We start from the raw sequence: 25,679 nt of genomic DNA on the forward strand, positions 1-25,679 counted from the left end.
GGAGGGCGTACCTTAGAATAGAGCTTTGCTCGCCATTGATGCAAAAGACACCCAGTGATTGCCCAAAAGGAAGGGAGCAAGGGTAGGTGGGAAGGGCACACTAGGGCAGATGAAACAGCGGGGACCTGGAGCCCACAGACTCCCAGCAGCAGAGCTTCTGGATCAGGCAGCGATTCCCGCGGGCAAGACTGGGGTCCGCATCTGACCGCTCAGGTGTGCGCCCCATCCCTACCACCCCAACCCTCGTCCACTCCTTCCTTCCCGCACCTTTCCGCTTCTGCTTCATTTCTCCTCTGTTGTCGCAGCGGCCACCACACTTAACATGGATACCACCTCGGACCTCGGGGAAAGTTGCCAGCCACAAAGCAACCCCGGCCTGGTGTAAAAGGACGGTCAATAGATCGTAAAGCTGCTCCCAGAAGGCGGTGCGCGCGAAGGCCCGCCCCCTCCGCCCCCTCCGTCCCCGCCCAGCGGCGCAGGCGCAGAGCCTCAGGGGGCGGGGAAACGCTGCAGCCACGCGCCTGGGCTTTAGGAAGCTGGAGTTGGGCAGCACAGCGATAGGATAATAAAGCTTAGAGAGAGAGGCTGCGCCTGAAAGCCTGAAGGAGTGTGGATGTGGGTGGAATGTAAATATACGCGGCTGGGCAGGAGCACGAGTGGGAGATCGCATGAAAACGAGCCTGCTAGTGTGATGGAAATTAAATTCAGAGCCTGGAAGAGACCATGTAAGAATCAAGTAACAATTTGAGGCGCGGGCTTTGACGCCAGTTCGTCACCTTGGTCTCTGATGAAAGGCACATGTCATCAATAACCATCATGAAATCTATGGAGGGTTCTCCGGGAAAATGCACCAAGTTTTGTAGAGTTGAAAGGCAGGACTTGAGATGCCATGTTCCTGAAACCCAGCCTGATCCTCTTTGTTCCGGAGGTGACTCCAAGTCTCTGACCCACCACAACCCCGAAACTGCCCTGGCCAAGTCTGTAACTCCCCATCAGACCAAATGCAGTATTTATCTGTCCTTATTGTCATCCTAGTACCAATTGACATAGCTTCCTTGAAAAGTTTTTCATGATGGGACTTAGCACACTCTCTTGGGGTTTTTTTCCTATTTTTTTCTCAGTCTCTTTGGTGGACTCCTCTACCTCACCTCAAACTATTGGTGTACTACCATCTGGTGTCTAATATGCATCTCAAACTTAACATGCCCAAACCTATTTTTTCCTACTCTTGCTTATGAGGAGTTACAAGAACTGTAATATAATTAATTTGTGGCCCAGCATTTGGGTTTTTGCAGTTTGAATTCTGAGGCTGCTTACGAGCATGACTCTACTCCTTGGACTTGGAAACTGCCTGCAGAACAAACAGTCTCTCTGTGCTGTTTGATTTCTGTTGATAAGTAACCCAAAAGCTTTTGTTCTACAAGCCTGAGCTAGAATTAGGACACTGACAAATGTCTAATCCTATGTTACCCACTATTCTTGTGTCACAGCCCCACTTGCTCACCAATGAGTCAGCCAACTGTTGAAAAGTCCAGTTGCCCCCAAATCAGAAACTAATGTAGGTTTGTGGTGTTGTTTCCCCTAGCAACCAATCACTGGGATCATCAGCTGCTTCAACTTTTGCCTTTAAAAACCTAGTCCTACCCTCTCCATTTTGGAACATGTCTTTGGTTCATACTGAGGGATATATCCCTGATTTGCAAATCATGTGTGAATAAAATTCTTAATCTCTTCTGGGATTATCTGAAGTGTTAAAGAGAAAAACTACAGGCCCAAAATGGCATCATTTTTGTTATAATCCATGATACCAAACATAGATTTAATAACTGGCCTAACTGCTCTTTCAACTTTTCCTAGAAATATCATCTTAATCAACCAGTCTGGAATTTTCTAGTCAAGCACCAGTAAGGTAATCTATCACAGGGTCCCTCTCCATCCCCTACAGAAAAAAAGAGTTAATCTAATAAAAACCTTGCCATTCCTTCCCTCCAAAAAAGGAGGTCGTGGTCTAAAAACAATACTTCCCTTTTGTTAATAGCTCCCTTGCTCCACCCTTCTTCCTATAAAAAACCTTCCCTTTTGTACACCCCCTTGGAGAGCCCTTCTAGTTGCTAGATGGGACGCTGCCAGATTCATGAATCACTTAATAAAACCAATTAGATCAAATTTACTCAGTTGAATTTTTTTAACAGAAGACATCATCATCCACCTCATCACTCTTTTGCCTCACACAAGAGAAAGAGCAAGGTGGTAAATTTTAAATAGGTGTTAAGGTAGGCCTTATTGAGAATATGATATTTGAGTTAATACTTGCTCTGCAGGTATCTAAGGGTATTTCAGGTAGAGGGAACATTTAACACAAACGTCCTTAGCTAGCATAGGGACAACAAGAGGGATTTCATTTTAAAACTAGACTCCATCTTGTCTATAAGGTCAGGAATGCAAAGGGGAAAAGCCTGAGACATTGATTAACTACCTGCTGCTCACTTCCTGAGTGTACATAGCTAAGAAGGGGGAAAAACACAATGTAATCAGCAGACCTTGCAAAAATAAACAGCATGTTCTGTTCTCATGAAGTCAAGCACTGTAAAAAAAAAAGAAAAGAAAAGAAAGGGAAAGAAATCAGAGATTGTGAAACTCCCGTGTAAGTTTATTTTTACAGAACTTGAAAGAAAACCTTGTGTCATGCAGGGTCTCTGGTCCTGCTCCCCACATAAGAACGCAAGATATGGTGAGGCCAAAAAGGAACACCAATGGAGCCATGGATAGGGGGTTCATACCACAATAGTCTCACTGGCGACTGGGTTGGAGATACAGGAAGAAAGCTCCAAACGATCCGCAATCTGCCAGCTGCTTCTTTGCCAACCAAACAACCCACCCCCGCATAGCCACGGCAGTTATATCAGTGGCTAATGGCTAACTGGTAACAGCTGATTGCCACCCAGCTACAGCGGATTACAGCTGATGGCCATCTAATAACCGAGCCAACACCTTTCCACGTGAGGTCGAGAGCTTGGAAACTGCTCTCTGGGACTCTGTCCCCACACCTTGTCATGGGACAAAATTGAGCAGACACATACTGACAATAAGATAAGACATTGTTTGCTGACCACAGAGACAACCATCATGGGACAGTCCACCAGCTTCCCCTCTCTGGTCTCCTATCCTTCTCGGAATAACCTGTAAAAACCCCTCACACAATCCTATCCAGGAACCATCCAGCTCCTTCCTTCTTGCTGGTTCCCTGGTGTACTATCTCTCAATAAAGCTTTGCTTGCCGAACTTCTTATCGGGTACCATGCTCATTTCTATGACATTGGACCCAAGAACATGGCCTCAGTTGGCTCCAACAACAGTCCTATGGTAAGAGGATGCCTGGTGTATTCAATGAAAGTAAGGAGGCCAGTGTCAGTGGTGAGTGAGTGAGGGGAAGTGGTCGAAGAAAGGGTGCCGTAGGGAATATATAAAATGGAGTCATTTTAAACAAGTGGCTAAAATTATTGAAAGTTGAGGCATGAGTAAAGACTTCATTTTTGTTCTAACTAGCCTGGGATCTTAACGTTTTTGAACTCTGCAGTCTTGTGTCAATGCTTGGTTACACATCCAAACCTCCAGGTAACCCTCTAATTACCCCCTGAAGAACTCCTGTATTGAGGCCACCTGATTGCCCCCAATGAAGGACTCATGTATACATCCACCTGACATCCATTATTCAGACCACTGGCGTGACCAGACCACCAGGCCCCCATTTTCCTGAGTGCCTGATGTCTGACTAATCACTGGACCAATCCTAGGGCTAAGAATACAGGAATAATCGTTCTCAAGAATGTACTTTCTGCTATAAGAACTTTTAAGTTTTCTGTCTTCTTTGGAACACTTCTGGGTTTTTGCCTAGTTGTGTTTCTAGTTTGCAAACTCTAAGATCCTTGACTAAATCGCTATCATTTATTTCTAGCAAAGCCTCCAGACTCTTTCTGAGTTCATTCCAGAGTTCAGAGAAGTGATGGGGTGGGTTAGGGTGGGTTGGGGCGCAGTACAGCTCTTGTTAGACCTTGTAGGTCATTATAACGCCTTTGCTCTAAGTGACATAGGGAGCCATTGGAAAGTTTTTTAGCAGAGAGATGATCTGATTTATAACTTGAAGTTCTCTAATTTCTGTGTTGAGAGTAGACTGTAGGGCGAAGGGAAGCGCCTGGGAGGCCAGGTAGGTGGCCATTATCACACCAGTGCAGGTGATCCCCAACTTTGATGCACACTAGAATCACCTGGGGAGTAGTGAAAAATCCCAGTACTCAGATCACATCCAATACCAATTAAATCAAAATATCCAGGAGTGGGAGCCAGGCATAAGTATTTTTAAAAGATCCTGGGGTGATTCTAATGGGCAGCAAAGTTTGGGAACCACTGACCAAGGCCAGAGATGATTAGGACGTGAATCAGTGTAGTCAGCAGTGGAGGTGGTAAGAAGTGTTCAGATGCTGCATATATTTTGAAAATTTCTATAAGACTTCCTGACAGATCAGATGTGTGATATGAAAGAAAGACAGACATAAACATCCAAGATGACACCGAAGCTTTTGGAGCGAGGGATTGGAATCGTGTCATTGCTGTTCGCTGAGATGGAAAAGACTGTAGGTGGAGTGGGGTTTGGGGTTTTAAGCGGGGGCGTGTTCGGGATGCTTAGTGAGCAGTAAGACATGAAAATGATCAGGGCTAGAAATACCAGTTGAGAGTTAGAGGCATAGAGGTGAAATGTAAAGCTATGAAACAGGATGACTGTGGAAAAGAAAGAGAAGAGACCAAAGACTAAGCTTTGGGGTGTTCTATTATTATCAGATTGAGAAGAGGCGTAACCAGCAAAGAAGGCTGAGGAGGTACCTCCAGGGAGGTGGGAAGAAAAACTAGGAGAGTGAGATTACCTGGAAGCCAAGTGAAGAATGTGATTTAAGGAGCAGGGAGTAATCCACTGGATCAAATACTATTGTGAGTCGAGTAAGATGAGGATTGAAAATTGATGAGTATCATGGGGAATTTAATAAGAATGGTTTCATGGAAAGGTAGAAGGGAAAGCTTGACTAGATTTACGATAGATTGAGAGGAGAGGATTTTGAGACAGTGAGTTTAGACAACTCTTTGGAGGAGTTTTGCCACAAAGAACAATGGAGAAATGGGGTAGTAGCTGGCAGGGAAACTGGGGTCAAGGGGAGTATGTGTTTGTTAAAATGGAGTAGTTATCAGCAAGTTTGTACGTCTACGGGAGTAATCCAATGGAGAGTGAAAAGCTGATGGATTAAGAGAAAAGGGGAAAGTACTCTGCCTTAGCCCTTCAGTGGGGAAAGGGGATGCAATCTGGTGCACAAGAGAAGGGATTCGCTTCTGATGGGCACAGGGATAGTTCATCTGTTAACAGACTGGAAGGCAGAGCATGTGAGTGCAGATTCTGACAGGCAGTGATGGTGGAGCTCTGTGGACATTCTCCATTACTTCAACGTTCCCAGTGAGTGCAGTGACAATTCAGCCTGGTAGTTTGCCCACATTTGTGACAGACCTGGTATTCACGTGTGCAATGACAGCTGTCAGGGACCATCATAAAGAACCCAGGCAGCTTTCAACATGATCACAATGAATTTTAGCTATTAGGTACTTTAGTAATGTCTCTGATTAACAACACAGTTAACTGGGGCGGCCAGTTAGCTCAGTTGGTTGGAGCACGGTGCACTTAACGACAAGGTTGCCGGTTCGATCCCCACATGGGCCACTGAGCTGCGCCCTCCACAACTAGATTGAAACAACTACTTGACTTGGAGCTGATGGGTCCTGGAAAAACACACTTAAAATAAATAAAAGTTAAAAAAATAAAAAAGAATACAGTTAACTGTTGAAGCAAGAAACAGCCAGTAGAGGGAGAGCTAAGCACATGTAAGATGAATACGACTATAGGTGTGGTTTTGCCCAGATAAGATCCAATGCTCATGATGATATTCACGTTGATTTTCTTTGGTTTGAACTTTCTATTGGTATTTCTATGGTTTTCTTATGAATAAGGCATACCATCTTGCCAAGAGTTGAAAGCAATTTTTAAGACCACAGTCTAAATACCTACCTTCAATTCTTTTTGACCTCTTTGCCTTTTGAATCCTCCCTTTGGACTAAAAACATAAACCTACAGTTACTGAGGATTATCCTAGTAATGACTGAGTTGCCTTTGAAGGTCAAACACTACCTGAAGTTGAAGGTTTTAAAAAAACAGCTTTTCCCTGTACTTGATGTGATTGTTTAGGTGGCCAGACACAGCAAAGTGGAGTAAGTTCTACTTTCTTCTCTTCTTGGCATCATTTTACAAATATTTGTTTTTCTGTTTTGTTTTTTTAAATATGGATGTAGAATTTAAATTCCAAAAGGAGTTATTTAAAACTGTGTGGCACTCGTGTATACATTCACACAATACAATATTGTTTGGTTTTTGATGAATTTCACGACTTTGTATCAAGAATCTGTTTCTCTTCACCACCTCATGTCACCCATTTCTCCCAGTTGTCTTGTAGTTGGGGGTGTAGGAACAGTACTTTGTCTCTTTTGGGACTGGGGCATGTTTCATATTGGCTGGAGTAAGTCAGATCCATCAAAATTGCTTTCACCCTCAAAGAAAGTATGCTGCAAGGTGGATGCTAAAGCTATTTGGGAAGGAAAAATGACTAACATCTGCCTGCTTGTAGGAATAGGGCAGAGAAGAATGTAAGATCCCCAATTCACATACAATTTAAGTTTAAATGAAAGGGGAAAATAGCATGAATCAATGTCTGAGGGAGGATATTGTCCGCAAATAACCCTCCGCTGGCAAATCAGTTTCATTTCTGCTTCTGTAAATGTGACTTTGTGACTGTGACAAAGGGCTGTACACCCCAGCTGGTTCCACATTTCTATACTAAGGCAAAGAAACTGCCACCATTTCCACTGTGGACTCCTGGAGCTGAAGCAGAAAAAGTGACATCTGGTAAGTTGTTTTTATTATATAATTTATGCTGTCACTTATGGTCGATTTTTAAAAAATAGACTTTAGGTTTACAGAAAAGTTGAGAAGATAATACCGAGAGTCGTCATATAACCCACACTCAATTTCTTCTCTTATCTTACATTAGTATAAAATATTTGTTACAATTAATGAACCAATATTTGTAACTGGAGGCTAGACTTTGTTCAGATTGTCTCATTATCATAATGTCCTTTTTCTGTTTTAGGATCCCATCCAGGAGACCACATTACATTTAGTCATCATGTCTCCTTAGAATTCTCTTGGTTGTGACAGTTTCTCAGACTTTCCTTGTTTTTGATGCCTTTGACAGTTTTGAGGCGTGCTGGTCAGGTTCTGAGGAGTACAGGTCAGGTATTCCCTAGGAATCTCTTCTATTGAGATTTGTCTGGTTTTTGTTTTGTTTTGTTTTGTTTTTTTCATGATTAGATTAGACTTATGGGTTTAGGGGAAGAAGATCACAGAATTAAAGTTCTCATCACATCACATCAAAGGTACACATTATCAACATGATTTATAACTATCGATGTTGATTTTGATCACTTGGCTGGGGGAGTGTTTGTCAGGTTCCTCCACTGTAAAGTTACCCTTTTCCCTCCTTTCCATATAGTCCTCTTTGAAGGAAGTCACTCTGCAAAGCCCACACTTAAGGAGTGGAGCGGTTATGCTCCCTCTTCTTGAGGGTGGAGTGTCTGCATAAAGTATTTGGAATTTTTTTACGTGTATATGGGAGATTGTTCCTTCTCCCTCTTTTGATTTGCTTAAAATAAGTCATTTCTTGAGGGAAAGTGAATTCTACTCTCTTGTTTGTTTAAGTGAATTTAAGGCTATGTAAAGGCCAACGAACTAGAAATCTGGAGGATCAGGATTTAGTTTGAATTTTATTTAATAGTGTGATATTAGGCAAAGTCAGTAATCATTCCTCCCCAAAGAAAACATGTATTGCAGACTCCATCGGGGTAGTATTAATGTCATCTTATGCCTCACTAACTTTGGCAAGCTTAGGGGAGCAACATGAGAGGATTCAAATTCTGATAAAGTACGTTATGAAAATATCTGCTTATTTTACTTGCCTACTCACCTGGGGGAGAAGGGGCAGAGAAAATCCTGTCATCCCAATGCCTCCTCTACTGTGTCTATGTCTGGTGTCTGCACTTCTAATGCTGCCCACTTCAGCTGATGTGTTAACACAGAAAACATACCTCTTTTCCTTTGGGGATTTGAAGGCCCTTGTTTCACTTTTTCTTCTAAGCTGTGTTTAAATTGCTCCTTTGAGACAGTGCAATGTCCAATAAGTTGGTCAGGAAATGCTGCCAACAACAAAGGTACATAAACCTTAAAAAAAAAAAAAAAAAGGAAGTAAATCCTAAATGTCATCAACATTCCATCATTTTATTAAGAATCTCCTCTTCCTTATTTTACTCTTAAGTTACCTTTCTGGGGAGGAAACAGATTTTACCAAAGACTCTTGAAGGAAAATGCGATAGAACCCTCATGGTGATTGGTCAATGGGGACAAGAATGGGAGTTAGTTTATCAGTTAAGGTGGCATCTGTTCCCTCAAAATAGACTTGGCCCAGGTAAATACTGGTACTGATTTCTAGTTTAATTGTCTTCAAGAAATACTCTAAAAAAAAATTATACAGATGCTTAAGTGTCTGTAGAGGAATATGCATTATCATATTTAATCCTTAACAATGAACTCTGGATTTTCATATTCTCATTTTGTACGTGGATAAACTGAGGCTCAGAGATGTTAGATGATTTGTTCAGTGTTACACTGAAGTACTGGAGCAGGATCCAAACATTCAGGCAGTCTGACTCTAATTCCAGAGTAATTTCCACTACACCATTCACTGTCTGGAGTGTAAGGCCCACTGGGTGTGCAGACAATTTGCCCATTTTGTTTCCTGATATATCTCCAGCACCTACAACAGTGCCTGGCACATAGTAAAGACTCAAGTATTTGTTGAATGAATGAATATAATTTCTGCCATTATTAAGCTTATCATCTAAGACATGTTTAAAAGATACACTTCATTCATTCAAAAATATTTATTTAGTGCTTCCTATGTACCAAGTACTTCCCATGTTTATTTTTATTTTATTTTATTACCCACAGTGGGTAATAAACCAAAGTTGATCAAAATGCCCCTTAAAGAACTTGGCTAATTTAAGCATTTTGTTTTTTCTCCTGTTAGTGTTGCCTCAGTCTGGGGGTAGGGGATAGAAATGAAAGGAAAACAAGAAAAATATTGGGAAGAATTAATGGTATGAAGCAACGTAGGGTGAAATGAGATTCAAAGAGAAGATCTAGGGGAACAGAACAGGATGTTGGTAATTCCTAACGCATTCAATTCTGCATCAGACACAGAATGAATGCAGTAGAAGTCTCTCTCTCTCTCTCTCTCTCTCTCTCTCTCTCTCTCTCTCTCTCTCTCTCTCACACACACACACACACACACTCACATGTGCATACACCCACACTCTGGCTTGTTTTACCTCTGAGGACATTGAAGAATTTCCTGGCAGTAGGTTCAGTTTGAGTCCCTAAGTACCATTTTATCAAGTTGCTTCTCTCCCTCCTCATTTGTGGGCACTGTTCCCTTCATTCTTTGTTTAAATAGTACCTATTTAAGGCTGCTTGGTGGCGTGAAGAAAACACTGAACTTAGAGTCACTATGTGACCTTGGACACGTTCTTTCCCTTCTCTGGGCCTCACTGTCCATATCTGTAAAAGAAGGGGTTCCAGAGTTCCTTTATTTAAGTCCACTGTATGAAGCTGTTGTAGTATAGGAATGACTATTGCTCATGTGTCACCTCTATTATGTTATTCTGAGAAAACAGACCATAAGAAAGCACAAACAGAAGAGAGAGTGGAAGAAGCAAGGATAACTGTCAAAATTCATAATTATTTAACAGGAAACTGTGCTGTGTAACCTTCCTATATCTAGCTAAATATGCAGAGTCTCATTTAAAAGACACTATTCTTAGGCTCAGTGCACATGAATGTAAATAAGTACTAAAAGCAAAACTAAAGTTCTAACCACATAGTTGAAATACAAGTGAAATAAACCACAAATGAAAACCTCGTCTATATGAGAAATAAATTTGGGTTGTTTCCAATTGCTTCTCCATAGAAACCAAATTTTCACGATTTCACCATCATTACTGTCTTCTCTTTGGGGAAAAGTGGACCCCAACATTTGAAGAAGGACTGTGCACCTATTGGTTGTTTTCCCCTTAAAGCAAAATGAAACTGACATTCAGTAATCTCAGTTGTGCTATTTTTGCTTACTCAAAATCATTGGTACAGTCTTGGTTCCAACAACAGGTGACATTTCAAAATAAGAGCTTCAATTCTGTTGGCACCCAACTAAATCAGAGAACATTTACACTTCAAAGACTCGTTTAGTCTTTCACCTACAGATGGGAAAACTAAGACCTCAAGCAATGAAATGATGTGTCTGAAGTACTACAGCTCCTTTGGTTGGTGGCAAAGAGAACTGGAACCTTCCCCACCTGATTTCTAGCTTAATGCCTTTCCCACCACATCATTTAATTCAGCCCAATGACTATATACTGAGTGTCTATACCATAACCCCCGCCCCCCATTAAATGATATATTTGTTTATAGGTCATTCTTTTTCAATGCTTGGCACTTTATTTTGTTCTCCCTCCTCAGCTGTTTTGTAAATGATCCCTTTCAATTTTCCAGTGTCTTAGTTTCCCAATCAAATGATCCGGTCCTGCCAGTTTTTGAACGTTGACGGAAGGAACTTGAAGCCCAGTTCACCACAACCACAACCCAAATCATTTCCAATTTCTTCAAATTTCAGTTAGGGGTCACATATTACTTGTGTACTAGTACAATAGATGCCTGTGTAGCGGGAGGCCAATGGTTTCATGTCTCGGTTGCATGCAGCTAAACCCAATCCAAGGTAATCAGTAATCAAAAATAGCACAACTGAGATTACTGAATTTCAGGTTCATTTTGCTTTAAGGAGTAAACCATCCATAGGTACATAGTCCTTCTTCAAATGTTGGGGTCCACTTTTCCCCAAAGAGAAACAGTAATGGTGGTGAAATTTTGGTTTCTGTGGATAGTTACATGCTAACAGCCGTTGCTGGCCGCTGTGTACTGTTGATTTAGTAAATGAAGTCAGATGAACTGAAGTCCCTGTGACCCTGTAGGAAGGAAGACACAGCCACTGCCCACATTCCAGAATTTCGTGAACACATTTGCTTCTACTCTAAATTCACTTCCCTCTCAGATTGATGGGGCTGATTCTCAGTGTTTGAATGGTGCTGACACCAGCGTGTTCATGCTTTTGGGCTTCATGTGACTCCTCCATTTCCTCCTGGGATTTGATGGCCAGAACACAAGTTGTCCTGGAGGCCTGCAGTAGATTGTCCACTGGTAGGACCGTATATTTTGTTGTGTTTCCTGTGCCCGCTGTGAGATGATCCGAACATTTTGTGTAACCATGGGTCATTGAGCTGCTGTCTTCAGAAAACAAAGATCGCTTTCTGAGGAGTAATTCTCTTTCTATATCTAAAGTTATTGATAGGCATTACCGTATTCTTGCACATATCATAGCTCATCTACACTTTCTCCCCCCTCCTAACTCACCTAGGTTTTGATGTGGTTTAGCATTTCCAACTCAGCATTTCAAACCGTGAATTGCTTATGTCACTTGTGAATTTTAGTTACCTCATCAGGCATTTCCACTGTCAGCTTTCCTGGTGACTATTTCAAGTAAGAACATAAACTCTTGGATTTGAAGTAGCCTTAAAATTCATCTAGTCCAATGCCATTATTAGGTGGGCATACCAGTATATGTTCAGACACCTGTGGCAGAAAAATTCATTACTCTCTAAGGGAGCTCATTTCATTTTGGACAACTCTGACTACTAGAGCATGTTAAGCCCAAATGTGCTTTCTTGTACCTGTCACCTGGTAGATCTAGTTAGTGATCCTCTCCTGGGACCACAGAAAACATGCGTCATCCCTCTTTTATATGCAGCTCTAAGGTCATGTATTTGGAGACCACTGTGCATCCTCTCCCCATCTCCTGCTTTTGCCTGTGTCTTCTCTGCCTCAAGTTAAACCTTCCCAGTCCCTATGGAGCAGTCCTCACTACTAATCCTGCCCCATCTGCATTCTTGCCTATTTGTTCCTATTCTGCTTTACTCATTAAGCCAGGACGCTAATCATATAAAAAACAACATGGTTTTAAAACATCTTTTGGTGTAGACTCTCATCAAAAGCTTCCCATCATTTTATCCATTCCTTCAGCATTTTTTGTCAGTCATTGCACTTCATGATAGAAATGCATCATTGAAACAAATGCAGCCATGACCTTGAATAGCTCATGGCTCAGTAAGGAGGACGAGACATAAAGGAAGCACAGTCAACATTATAACAGAGGTGTTCTCAGAGCAGTGGTGACACAAAAGGGGAATGACTGAGAATCAGGAAACAGTTTCAAGTAAGAACATAAACTCTTGGATTTGAAGTAGCCTTAAAATTCATCTAGTCCAATGTCATTATTAGGTGGGCATACCAGTATATGTATGCCCACCTAATAATGGAAATGCTGAAGCAGGATCTTGAAGACAGAGTGGGAATTCACCAGGAAGAAGAGGGGAAGGGTATCCCACACAGAAAGAACAGGCTGTGCTAAAATGCCTTGGAGAACTGTGTAGTTAGAGGAGGGCTGCAAGATATGGAATGGAGAAGTAAGGGACTCTACCTAAGGCTCAGGACCTTGCACATAGTAGGGGTTCACACTGCATTCAGCCAGCAACTACCAAGTACAGAAACCATTTCGTCAGTTAATATCCACTAGCCAAACTAAGCTGTTTTGACTGATGCGTTGTGATTTATATTTGGGGTTAATATGTAAATGAGGCACAGTCTCCCTAACTAACTGCCAATGGCTCTAGTGGGGGTTGGCAGGTCAGGTGAGATTTTTCATATCTCAGAAGGGCTGGTGACTCTCTCCTTTTGAATTACATGGCTGAGTGATCCAAACAGCAACGTCAGCTACAGAAAGCAAGCATGTCGGTGCTCCCCACTTGTGTTCCTCAAATTCTTCTCTATGTGTAGAGACAAAGAAGCTCCAGGATAGCATATCCCCACCTAGTCTGTGCATGGCCCTCTCTTCTGAGCCACCATAGGTCCAGTTCTCCTCAGGGCCCAAGCCCTACCGGCTGGTGAACAGGAGGCAGGTTGGATCTGACACTTCTCCTTTTGGATGTGCCTCTCCTCCCTCCCCCGCAGATGCCCTATGCTGTGGGGCTGCCTAGAGCCTCCAGTAGGGGTCCTCCTGGTTAAATTGGGAGTGGGGGAGTGAGGAAGATCCAGAGAACCTAGTTATTACCACATCCCTCCTTCCCCACACCGTAGCCGCCAAAGCAACTCCAGTAAATCCTAGGAATATCCAAAGTTCCATCTATCTATCAGATTCTTGCTGAGATCTGCTGGGACTGAATCTTACTGGCGCAAGGGTTCAAGGCTTACCCGATTGGGGTACTGATGTCACTCAAAGCAGCAAAGTTATGTAATTTCACCTTCATGGCTCTAGTCACTAGAGGTTATTCTTATTTCAGAGTGAGTTTCCTTAAAGAGCTCAGGTCATATCAGTTTCAAGTTCTATAGATACAACTATTATTGAAAATCAACGGTCAAGCATTGATTTTTGTCACATTTAAATCATGACATAGTGTACCAGGTGTGGCGAGGGAGTCAAAGGTAAATTAGAATAGTCATTTCCGTTTGGGGCTTGGAATCTAGATGGGGAAATAAAACAAAACAGATTTACGTGTTATTTTTGTTTTGTTTTTGCTTTTTTGTATTTACAGTTTCTGTTGTTCCCCATCCCCACTCCTTGTACTTCGTGTGTATTTTTAGGCTGGTTCCCCTAGGTGGACAAAAGCAGGTGTTTACATAACAGGAAATGGAAGAAACTGAGGATTTTGTGGGCCAGGAGCCACATCCAGGTAACATCCCTATAACATCCCCTGCTGACGTAAATAGAACAATTTACCGTGATATAATTAAGGGCAAATGTGTTCAGACGTTGTTCCTTGCTCTTTATTCAGAAGCCGCCATTTCACCTTTTAATAGTGAATGAATATAAATTATTCCACCAACAACTAGAATAGCCTATCCGTAATGTAGTAGACTGTCTGACCAACAATTAAAGTTGTGTCCGCCCCCTAAAAGAAGGGTCCAGAAAACCACCTTGGATCTTCTGAGGGTGGCCTCTCTTAGAGGGGGCAAGGTAAGGCTCCTGGAATTTTTTTAGGTGCTTTCCTTAGAAGGGGAAATATAGGGTGAATTACATTAAAGTCAGTGAATGTGACCCCCTCCCTACAAGGCTGTGTGCAGGCCCCTGGAGCCAAGCAAGGTGCCTTCCCTAGGAAGACACAGGGAAGTAACCCCTATCTGCAGAACATGGATTGTGTTCTGAGAATCAAAGAGGCTTAGGGACAAGGGAAGTCTTGTTTCTGGATCAGTGGGGTAGTGGCTAGCATCTGAGGAAGGGCTGGATACACAAACCAAAAGCACTTCAACTTTTGGGCACCCTTGGTTGAACTTAGCTCTGAAGGAGTGGCGTTGTTGTGCTTAGAAGACGCATGGCAGTCCCTGGCAATGGAATGCATCAATAACCAACCTGTATCCTGAGGTCGGGCTATCTGGAATCCGTTTTCAAAAGTGACCCCTTGTGGCCGCAAGAAACAATAGCAGCAGTAGACTAAGGTTCCCTTCTCTGGACCGTCCTCACCCGCTCCTACTGCTCCCTCCTGAGATCATCCGGGGTAAAATGCTGGAAAAGGTGAAGGGGTGCTTGACAATTACAGAAAATTAGAGATGTGCCAGTTCAGCCCAGTTCATTCCAGTTACAATTTAATTTAAAAATACTTCCCTTAAACGGTATAGACCCAAGATGGAATACTTTCTCCTTTCCAGGTGGTTTTCATTTTAGAAATTGAAGAGGTTTAAATTCCTGCTGTTTTGTCTGACTTCTTATCCTCTGCTTTAGTTGAGAACTAAGCTTCTAATCTTTTATCATATTAATCACCAGTGCTGATAAAGTTGAAATAAAGGCCATGGATATGGACCTGTCCCTTGTTGTATGCTATCTGTGGCTAAGATATTGTGCCAGCATTGTTTACACAGAAGAGTTCCTGAGTTACAAAGTCCAGATCAAGGCCTGCGTCCATTTACTTTCTCTCTGCAGACAGATTGTATAAATATCCTGGAATTCTGAGGCACCTTGTATAAGACAGTCTACAGGGCTCTTCAGCCTGTAGCTGGCCCTGGGGCCTGAGTGGCATATTCTTTTCTTCTCTGCCTCTTCCAGCTCCCGCCACCCAGCCAGCAACCACTTGGTATTTAATTCTAATGCAGTTCTTAAACTGAGCCAGGATAAATTCTTTGAGTTGGGCTCAATCATTAAGTAAGAATGTCTGAGATAGAAAGGCTGAAGCATAAGCTCTTTCAACACCCTGTCACTGCATGAGCATGCGGTGGCAGAGACTCAGGCTTTGGCAAACAGCTTACTTCTGCACTGCAATACGCTGTGGGGTCTGAGCTGGCTCCAGAACATGGCAGAATTTGTGCTGGAAGACGCAAGGTTGAACAGAGGGGAAGAGTGCCTGTGCTACGTGGGAGACCTGCGTCTGGAGCCCCATGGTGGTGGATGGGCCATGTCCCCATCCTGGGTCCCAAGTGAAGCTCCTTCTCTGTGGTTCTTCAGGGAGGATGGCCTCCAACTTCACACTCAATTTTGGGTCCTCACATTCTTATACGAGCTTAGCGCGTTATTAACTCTTGGGGATCAACTCTTCTCCCAGTTCACCTCACAGCCATTTCCTAAGGCACAAGCCAGCCCCAGGAGCACTGGGTTAGGACCGTTTCCAACAACCTTGACCTCAAAGACCCACCTATTGCCCCTTTCTAACCAGGTGAATACAGACTGGGGGGTGGGGGTGGGTGGGTTGCTAAAACCCATCCAAAACACAATGTTTTGGTTATACCCTTTCCTGAGGAGTGTGGACCCTACCAACCATTTACTTCATAACCGAGGGGAACCACTAAAGTGGAAAAAATCTCCGCAGAACTGCAAAGAGCTGTTTCTTGGTGATTTCTATTCTTGTCTGTGTCAGGAAGCTGCTGCTAATGTGTTTCAGTGAGGAAGAGAAGAAAATTCCCCAGATGTGATCTCTGGAGGGCATCCTCTGGGAGAGCAACCTCCAAACTTGTTACATACATTTTTGTCAGCCCTCTCATTTTGCAGATAAAGAAATGGAGGCTCAAGGAGAAATGAGTTGCTCTGGTTATGTGGCCTGTTCTTTTCTCTGCATTCTGCTCCTGATCAATTTCTTTCCCCATTTAAAAAGACCTCCCAGAGGCCTTTCTTCACGCTTAGCCCTATCTTGAGCTTCTGTCTACACAGGTGGCACTTGGTGAAGAAGATCCAGCCATTTTGGCTTCTCGGGATTTCCAAACAGGAACCGTTTATTTCATTTCAACATATCATCTGGGGAGATATGTTGGACCTTGCATTTTGGAATAAGATGCAAAATCCTGGGAAGTAGGAACCAGACTAGAAGGGCCCAACAGTGTCTGCTTCTGAAGTGAGCTTCCAGGCATGCAGAGCCGGCAGGGGTTCTCTTAGACTCTCCGGGTTTGTGTATTGATAGAAGTCAAGCAAAAATACCGGGGCCCAAGAACCTAGAATTTTATATAACCTCTGCTTATCTCTAGTTGACGATGATTTATTTAAAGAACCGATGAAAAAAAGAAGACGATCCGATCGAGACCAACGGTTCCGAGCATTTCCCTCCGTGGAACAAAGTGCTCTTAAGGAATGTGAGTGTCATGCAACTGCTATTAGGTTGTTTGAATACGGCTGTGTTCTTTTTCAAACGCGTGAAAATGCTCAAAGGAAGAGAAGGGTAAACCTCAGAAGCAGGATAAAACATCTTCATATGATCCTGATCCAGCAAAGGATGCCTCATAGTCTCTGCAGAGATAGATAATTTGACAGTTTATCTCAAGAATCTCTGGAGAGGAGGGTTGTCAAAATAACTTCTTCCTGATTAGAACCAAGTCTGTGAAAATGGTTGGTTTTGTGCTTTAGTGGGTATTTATACGATGCCCTTACATTTTTCCCCTTTATCTTTCTTTTTCTTTCTTTTAAAATATAGTTGATATACAATATTATATTAGTTTCATGTGACTTTTTTTTCCTTTTTGTGACCACAGGAGAGAAGAATCTAGAAGGGCTAAAGCCCGTGGCAAAGCCTATGCTGACTTTTATTACAAGTAGTTTCAGAGCAGCCTTGCTCCTTGAGAGGCTGTCAGAATCAATGGTTGCTATCTCCCAGGAGCTGTTACCTTTAGTGTCAGATAATGGGCTATCTTGTTTAATTGGCTTTTCATTTCATTTCTTTTTTTTTTTTCTTTTTCTGCAATGTTGAGCAGATTCCCCCTGTGGAGATCTAGCATTTGATCCCCTGCCAGGTACATCCCAGTTAATACATCTATATTTTGATTCCAGATGAAAAATTGGAGTCACGGACAAGAAGGGTTTTGAGCAACACTTACCAGAAACTTATTCAGTCTGTCTTCCTGGATGACAGCATTCCTAATGGAGTCAAGTATCTCATGTGAGTCTGATACCAGCTCCCATCAAATCTTACTTAGATGTCTTTCCTTAGGGGAGTGTAAGTGGTTTTCTCCAACAATGAAAGGGAATTTTCAATGAGACTCTAAGCAAAGAAGGCTGAACATTTCCATAGCTATGGGCCATAATTATTATTGATAGTTGCCATTCATTGAGTTGTTGCTGTTGCTAGGTGCTCTGATAAATACCTTACATGTATCAAATTTCATTTAATTTTCCTGATACCCCTATAAAGTAGAAACTATTAATATCATCCCCGTTTTGCTGAAATTGAGGATCAGCGAGGCCAAGACATTGACCAAAGTCACATGTTGGTGAGTCAAAGGGCTTAAAATCCAACCTAGGCTGTGTGACTGAGCCTGTGCCCTCAACCGCTGTGCTCAGTTGACTTCAAAGACTTGAGTGGTACTCAGGCTGTGTCTCCTGCTCAGTAAAACTCTGTGTTGCTCCTCATTATACTTTACCTCGGCATGAACTTGAGTTCCAGGGTCAAGACTAAGTCATTTCCTTGGAACACAAACAAGATTGCTTCACATCTATATAGATGTTACAGAGCTTGTATAGAGTTACTATAATTTTGTTTTCTTTTTCTTTTTTAATTTATTGGGGTGACAATTGTTAGTAAAATTACATAGATTTCAGGTGTACAATTCTGTATTACATCATCTATAAATCCCATTGTGTGTTCACCACCCACAGTCAGTTTTCCTTCCATCACCATATACTTGACCCCCCCTTACCCTCGTCTCCCACCCCCCAACCCCCTTACCCTCTGGTAACCACTAAACTATTGGAGTTACTATTATTTTTGTGTAGAATTACCAAGTATTTTTGCATAATCTCATTTGTTTAGTATGAGACAACTCTGTTTAGTAAACAGGGATTAACATTCCTCTTCCAGCAAGGAGAGAGCAGAGACTCAGAAAGGTGTCATGACTTGATTAGGATTAGTACTCAGTTCTTTTGTGTTCTTTTCTGACGCTCTCGCTTCGCTTTGATGATCACGGCAATGTGCATTTAAAAATTGATCTAGAAACAGACTTCTTACCTTAATTGAAAAACCGTCATTGGATCCAATCTACATTGGATTATTTGGAAGCACTGGGGCTGGGAAGAGCTCTTTGATCAATGCCATCATCCAGCAAGCAATGTTTCTACCAGTGTCTGGAGAAAGTATATGTACTTCATGTATTGTACAAGTGAGGTCAGGCTGCTGTGAGCAGTATGAGGCCAAAATCCACCTTCTCTCTGACCAGGTAAGCGTGTCCTCCCTTTTTTCCTTCCTCTCTCCCTCCTTTACTTCCTCCTTCACCCTTCCTTCCTTCCTTCCTTCCTTCCTTCCTTCCTTCCTTCCTTCCTTCCTTCCTTTGCTTTCTTTCCTTCTCCCTTTCTCTTAGAGATTAACATTATATTCCTTGTAAATATAGCTCATGCCTTTACTGAACGAAAGAACATAGTACTGAATGAGAAAGTTTCATAGAACAAGGTGGGGGTTCTAGCCTGAGTCCCGACACAACTCATTATTGGACTATGGGGAAGCCATTTTCCTCTTTAAGTCCCTGTTTCCTTATCTTTAAAATAAGGGGGCAGGGGTTATTAAATGATCCTTTGCTGGATTACATGATTTCAGATTTCCTGAATATGCAGCCCCCCTGCCCTCCAAAGGACAATGGCTTCCGTCCTTTGTCAGTGTTTTTCTGTATCTGTGTCATGAGGGGCTTGGCCTTACTCTGCCTTGGCAGGAGTGGAAGGAGGAGCTGAAGACCTTGACTAAACTCCTGCACAGGACAGAGGAGCTGGGCGGAGAAGAGGTGGATGCGTGGGACAGGGATGAGGCAATGGAGGAAGCCATCTGGAAGCTGCAAATACTTTACGGAAATGGAGCAGAAAAGAAGAACTATGAGGAGTTACTAAGGGCAAAGCCCAAAGGAAAGATTCCCACCTCTAGAATCATCACCCTCAAGGCAGAAGAGGTAGCTTCAAGATATTTGTTCTTTATTTATCATGGGTCTTAAATATAACAATTGAATCCATTTAGGGGATTTTGCTCAAGGTATGGTATTTTTATTGGAAATAAGTTGATACCCACATCAGAAGTATCCACGACCAAGTTATTTTTCATTATTTATGGCTGACAATTGGGAATTTTTAGTGTCTGAATGGGGGAGCTTTTGAACACAGAAAAGACTATTTATAGTTACTTGAGGATTAATTAAGGATTTATTTTTATTTTTATTTATTTATTTATTTTTTTGCAGCAAATGATTTTTTTAAAAAAACCCAACTTATGGCTTAAACAAATAGGAATTTATTGATTTTCTCACATAAGAAGTTTGGAAGCAGTTGGGTTTATGGGTTGGTTCAATAGCTCAACAATGTCAAGATCAACATCTCTCTGTTTCCTTGGCCTCCATCACACTTGAAGCCTTATAGTAGTAAGATTGCTACTGAAGTGCTAGACTTCACAGCTACCCTGTTTCCCCGGAAATAAGACCTAGCCAGACAATCAGCTCTAATGTGTCTTTTGGAGCAAAAATTAATATAAGACCTCATCTTATATTATATATATTATACCCCGTCTTATATTATAATAAAATAAGACCGGGTCTTACATTCATTTTTGCTCCCAAAGATGCATTAGAGCTGATTGTCCAACAAGGTTTTATTTTTAGGGAAACATGGTAGCTTCAAGGGAGAAACGGATAAAAAGGTGGCACCAACCACATCTCCCCTTTCATTGGGAAGTAAAAGCTTTCCCACAAATACAGAGCTGAGTCACATGGCCTTTCCTGACTGAAAGGAAGTCTAGAGAAAGCAAGAAGCAGACTTGTCATGATTGGCTAAGACCAATCTCAGTCTATTACCTTCACAAACAGTCAGGATTCTGCTAGCATGGGTGAGAGACAGGATGGATGTTAGATATATAATTAGTAGATTATATTTATATGTTTTACTTATAATCCATATTAATTTTATTAAACTAAAATTCCATTTTAAGTGAAACCAAAATACTTGTGGAACAGATATTCACTTTATTAATGCTTTATACTTAAAAACCTAGTTTTTCTTGCATCTGAAAATTCATCTTTAAAATACTGTATTCTATTTTAAAATCTGGCATTTTTTATGTCTAAAATGAGAACAATTACTTACACCTATTCTAAAACTGAAAGTTCAATTATCTCCTAAGTTTTACATAGCAAATCCTCCTTAGTTAATGCTAGTAACATAATTAATCAAATTTCCTTAGACTTTAGTTTTCAATTATAGTTGACATTCCATATTATATTAGTTTCAGGTATACAGCATAGTAGTTAGACATTTATATAAATTACAAAGTGATCTCCCTCAGATTTTTTATATTATCCTTCAAATTTAACGTATTCAATTCTTTCAAAAAATTTTAAATACTTAACCAGGCATACTTAGAAGTCAAATGAATAAAACCTTTTAAAGCACTTAGCTCTTGTATATCTAGGAAATCAAACAAATGTAGTAGCCATTTCTTATATTTAAATGGAAATTACTATGAAAAATAATTGTGTAAAACACAGACTGAGTGTGCCCATAGAAAATATATTACTATAAAAAATGATATCTAAAACATAGACTGAGCATGTCCAAAGAAACACAATGATTACAAAGCTGGTACTTTATCTGAATACTGACAACTTATACCAAGGTAACAATACAATATTTACTGCTTCACTATTCTGTATTTAGAAATATTTCTTCCCAGTGTTATAAATTTACCCGTTGAAACAAGGGGAACAAAATTACCATTTCAGTGAGTGAGGGCACAAATTCAGAGTTTGGGTTGGGGCCTCTACACTGGGACAAGGGAATCTGAGTTTGCCTCCCAGAATGATTTGCCCTGAGCGAGTGTGGTTGGGTTGAGCCCTCTTCTTATAGAAAGGGACTTTTCAAGCCCATGCTTTTTCTTTTTTCTGTTGCCCTATTGTATCTGATTTTTTTTATAATTAAAATATCTTTTAAAAACTTTTATCATTTTCTCTTTCACAATTTCTTATTAGTTGGTTAGACTTTATGACATCTGTCACTTCCTACCCCCAACTGCAACAAATCCTCTCATTTACTCTCAACTATCTTAAGAATTTACTTTCTTAGCTTTCTTCCAAAACCATTCTATAGCTATTTATTAACAATGACTACCACATATCCCAAATCTTCTGTCCCCTGACGTAGCCTAGTAGAGATGGACTGCCATAGATAGCCGCTGGGATGAATGTGTCAGTATCCCAAGGTATGTTTAGGTAGGAACAATAGGCTGAGAACAATTTCCCATCCCACCCACCACTATTAAAACATCCTGGAAATTCCTACATGTCAAAATATTTTGTGTACTTGGAAAGTAATTTTTGAAACCTTTTTAAACATCAATTTCAGACATATTTTCAATTTGGAAAATATGGTCATTGCATCACTATAAATTTTCTGTAGTCAAGGCTTTCTGGTAACTAAAATGTTCACATTAGCCACATGGGAAGAATCTCCTCTCTCCCAAATTTAGAAAATTGCATATTAATTACATTAATTTTAGAACTGACATGAAATCTAGAAGATAAATCATTATCCAGAGAAGCTATACCTTTGCTGAAGTCCCATGAGTCTAGGCCGTTGCAGATGAGATCACCAGCCTCCTGGTGCCCATTACCCAGGACTGCTTCTTACCATTACTCAGTGTACCTTCAATGAACCCGAACCACAGCCAATCCAAGACAGAAATGCTGGGAGGCTGTCTGGAGTGTGTGACTTTTTCCTCCTTCCTCAGGCAGGAGAACTGTCTGTCAAACTGGACCCTTACATCCGGACTAAGAGGAGAGACTGGCATGGCGAATCAGCGGAGACACAAATCTGGCCCCTGATCAAACATGTGGAAGTGACGCTTCCCAAATCAGAGCTGATTCCAGAAGGAGTTGTGCTGGTGGACATTCCAGGCACAGGGGACTTCAACAGCAAGAGGGATGAGATGTGGAAAAAGGTGATTCATATGGCTTCGGTCCCTCTTCCCTCAATTGCTCCACCCTTTCTAAAGCAACAAAGAATTCTCCACGTCCAGCTTAAGGGATTTGATGAGTTCACTGGAGTGAAATTCTTCCGCTTTCCATGTTTCCTCAGGGTAATAGCAGGATATGAGTGGCCAGAGAAACTGGAGAGTTAGGAATCATGAGGTAGGCCCGGTGGCTGGAACAAGACTGTGTGTATATGGGAAGAGTCAGCAAGAGAGACGCCTAAGAGTAAGCAGAGCAAACAGCACAAAGTGGGAGAGGAAGGCCAAGAGTTGGGTACAAAGCAGAGAAGCCGACAGCCAGGCACCAAGGAACCAGGAAGCTGCTACCATGTTTAGTTGTAGGGAACAGAAACTCAAGAAAGTAATTCCAAGTGAAGAGGGGTTAATCCAAAGAACATCGCAGGATCTCAGGAGACCGACCCAAGCCCTCAGGGCCACCTCTCAGGATGGAAACAGCTATTCTTTCCTCTCATCCTCTGCTTGGACTCTTGCAACTGTTTCTCTTTGTGTATCTCTCTGCAGAGTCCTGCTTCTCTCTTAGCTTTCTGTACTTAGCCATTAGGATCCATGTTGCGGAAAATGACCACCCTAACTAACCGTGTCTCTAAATGACATTGTGGTCCATGTGCCTACAACTGTCTGACTATAGTCTCTGTGTGTTGTAGCTCAAATTCCTAAGGACAATGTGATTGGTTACTGCCCAGCAAATAGATTAGCTTTCTATGTATCCAGACCCAGTGCAATCGGCTGCGGCTGACAGAGATGGTTGAAATGAAAGTTCACTCCTCCTGCCAAAAACTTAGGTAGGGGTTTGATTCCCAACAAATGGGGTATGAGCTAACGAGGCATCCTCAGATGTGTCTACAGCCAGAGTTAAGCATGAGGGTAATTTGATCTGCACCTAGTGATTAGAGGCCGAAGTATTTTTAAAGAATATACCTCTTTGTTCATTTGCTTTTCATTCATCAAACACATATAATATGTAACACAATCTACTAAGCACTGAGGATGCAAAAATTGTAAATAATAATAGCAGACATTTACTGAGCACTTACTTTGTGCTGGGTACTATTCTCAGTGAACTAAGTTGCCCATTATAACCCTGGAGGTTTTGACCCAGGCAAGATGGCTCAAGACCCTCTCTGCTCTTAACCCCTACTGTATCCTACATGATAAAACAAAACTAAATGAAAAGATGCAGAGCATGACCGTTAATATTAAGAAGTGCATACATACACATATGTGAATGTGTGTGATGTTTAAATGCACAGCAAAAGTAAGATCCTGCCTTCTGGAATGATACACACCCAACTGTTATCAGCAGTTTGTGTTTGCCACTACTCTTTACTATAATGCATACACCTCTGTATTGTTTGTATATTTTGCATGAGCATTAGCAAAGATGCAGAGCGCTGAGGCAGCTGTGTTGGGGAAAGGATGAGTCTTCCTGGGTGGCTGGAGGGAAGTCAGTATGGGGTATAGAAGAGAAAGGTGCAGAAAACAAGCTTGGAAAAGCTGGGGATGGGCTTTAATACCACACTTCCTGGGGCAGCTCAAAGGACAAGAGGGACTAGGGTGTATGACAGAGAAAGAAAGGGTGTCTTTAGGCAGAAGGAGCTCAGGAGCACGAGTGAGAACACAGAGGACACAGGACCGGAGCGGGAAGGGGACTGGGGGGGAGGGGCAGGTCAGTATCAGTGAGTCATGATCAGCGCAGCAGCTGGGGGGCTGTGGACTGGGGAGCTTTGTGACTGGTTTCTAACCAAGATCAGGATGGTAGGATCAGGATGACAGCTCACAGAGAATCAGCCTATGCCCTGATTTTACAGATGAGGAAATGAAGGCTCAGAGACGGGAAGTCATTTCCCCAAGACCACACAGCTAATGAGTGGCAGCATTTGAACCAGAAAGCAGGTTCCTACCTTCCTAGTTGAGGCTTTATCTATCATCCCCACCCCTCCCGCCCAACGTCTCCTAACAGTTCTTTAAGATGAAGGCAGACCCAGCCTCCTTCCCCTTGATCAGGCTGCTCAGGCCTGGCCATGAGACCCTTAGTTTCTGCCGGGTCTCAGCTCTTGGAGTGGTATCCCCAGTCTCGGCTAGCTCCAGGCCAGGCCCAGAGAGAAACAGCCTAGGGAGGCAGCCAGCCTCTCTCACTGGATGGAGCTGGAGTTGCTGCCAGTTCAGATATGCTGGGCAGCTTATCAAAGGCCACTCAGAACAGAGGAGCCAGCAAGAGCTGGCTCAGAATACCCACTCTGAGGAGATCAGGCTGAAGCAAAGGGATGGTTCCCAGCATGCTTTGCTTGGCCTCAGCTCCCCGGCATTCCTGTGGTTTTGCGATCTCCTCTCACAAGAAGTTACTAAAGACTCCCCTCTTTCCAGGGAGAACAGAGCCAACACCCCCTGCCCCATCGCTCCAGCTGCCAGCTTGGCCTTCCTAAGCTAAAACTATTATGAATTCAGACCTCCCTGTTCTGCCACTTAGAAGTCCTGAGACTTTAGGCATGTCACCTGACCTCTGAGGCCCTTTCTCATCATGGGGATGGAGGGAGCTGGGGGTAGCAGGGGTGCCATCCCACCTACTCCTAAGTCCAGTCGCTTTTGTCTTATAGACCAGCTTTTTGGTGTCTTCTGAGACTCTAACTTTACCAAACCCTGGTAGTTAGGAGCCTTGTGTAGGGCCTGAAATTTAATCACAGCATACTTTATGATTGCAGTCCTCTTCCCATGATAACAAACATTTATTAAGCACCTGGAGTTTACCAGGACCATGGAGAATACTGTTGGCCTTTAACAAATAGACGACCAGATATTTGTTCCGCAAAATGGGTTGATTTGGGGACAATAAAGAACTGCAATTTGGGGCATGTGGGCTAGTGGTGAACTAGGAGGAGGTCCAGAGAAACAAATTTTAT

At 42.3% G+C, this 25,679-nt stretch overlaps 2 protein-coding genes across 11 annotated transcripts in view; one reads left to right on the forward strand and one right to left on the reverse strand.

Annotated features, from left to right (window-relative positions):
• The window catches only part of ELP3 (elongator acetyltransferase complex subunit 3), a 154,891-nt gene that overhangs the window by 79,177 nt on the left and 50,035 nt on the right, over positions 1-25,679 (reverse strand). Inside the window, exon 2 of one of the 4 annotated variants that reach the window (XM_074338361.1) lies at positions 8,233-8,365. Coding sequence is in view for 1 of the 4 variants with exons in the window: in XM_019733157.2 (XP_019588716.1) it covers positions 268-286 (19 nt within the window). In the remaining 3 variants the exon portion in view is untranslated. Of the gene's footprint in view, positions 1-11; positions 419-8,232; positions 8,366-25,679 lie in introns of those variants that run through there. The other 3 variants (XM_019733157.2, XM_019733160.2, XM_074338362.1) reach the window with 3 other exon arrangements.
• Positions 6,863-25,679, forward strand: part of NUGGC (nuclear GTPase, germinal center associated) — a 44,780-nt gene continuing 25,963 nt past the window's right edge. For 2 of the 7 annotated variants that reach the window (XM_019733161.2, XM_074338359.1), the window contains exons 1-7: positions 6,863-6,994; positions 13,946-14,034; positions 16,808-16,912; positions 17,604-17,712; positions 18,763-18,985; positions 19,472-19,702; positions 22,522-22,731. In XM_019733161.2, coding sequence (XP_019588720.2) covers positions 13,992-14,034; positions 16,808-16,912; positions 17,604-17,712; positions 18,763-18,985; positions 19,472-19,702; positions 22,522-22,731 — 921 coding nt within the window. In that variant the 5' untranslated portion in view covers positions 6,863-6,994; positions 13,946-13,991. Of the gene's footprint in view, positions 6,995-7,238; positions 7,380-13,896; positions 14,035-16,807; positions 16,913-17,603; positions 17,713-18,762; positions 18,986-19,471; positions 19,703-22,521; positions 22,732-25,679 lie in introns of all 7 variants that reach the window. The other 5 variants (XM_074338356.1, XM_019733162.2, XM_074338357.1 and 2 more) reach the window with 5 other exon arrangements.

Source organism: Rhinolophus sinicus, linkage group LG07, assembly GCF_036562045.2.
Source record: "Rhinolophus sinicus isolate RSC01 linkage group LG07, ASM3656204v1, whole genome shotgun sequence".
Taxonomy (NCBI): Eukaryota; Metazoa; Chordata; class Mammalia; order Chiroptera; family Rhinolophidae; genus Rhinolophus; species Rhinolophus sinicus.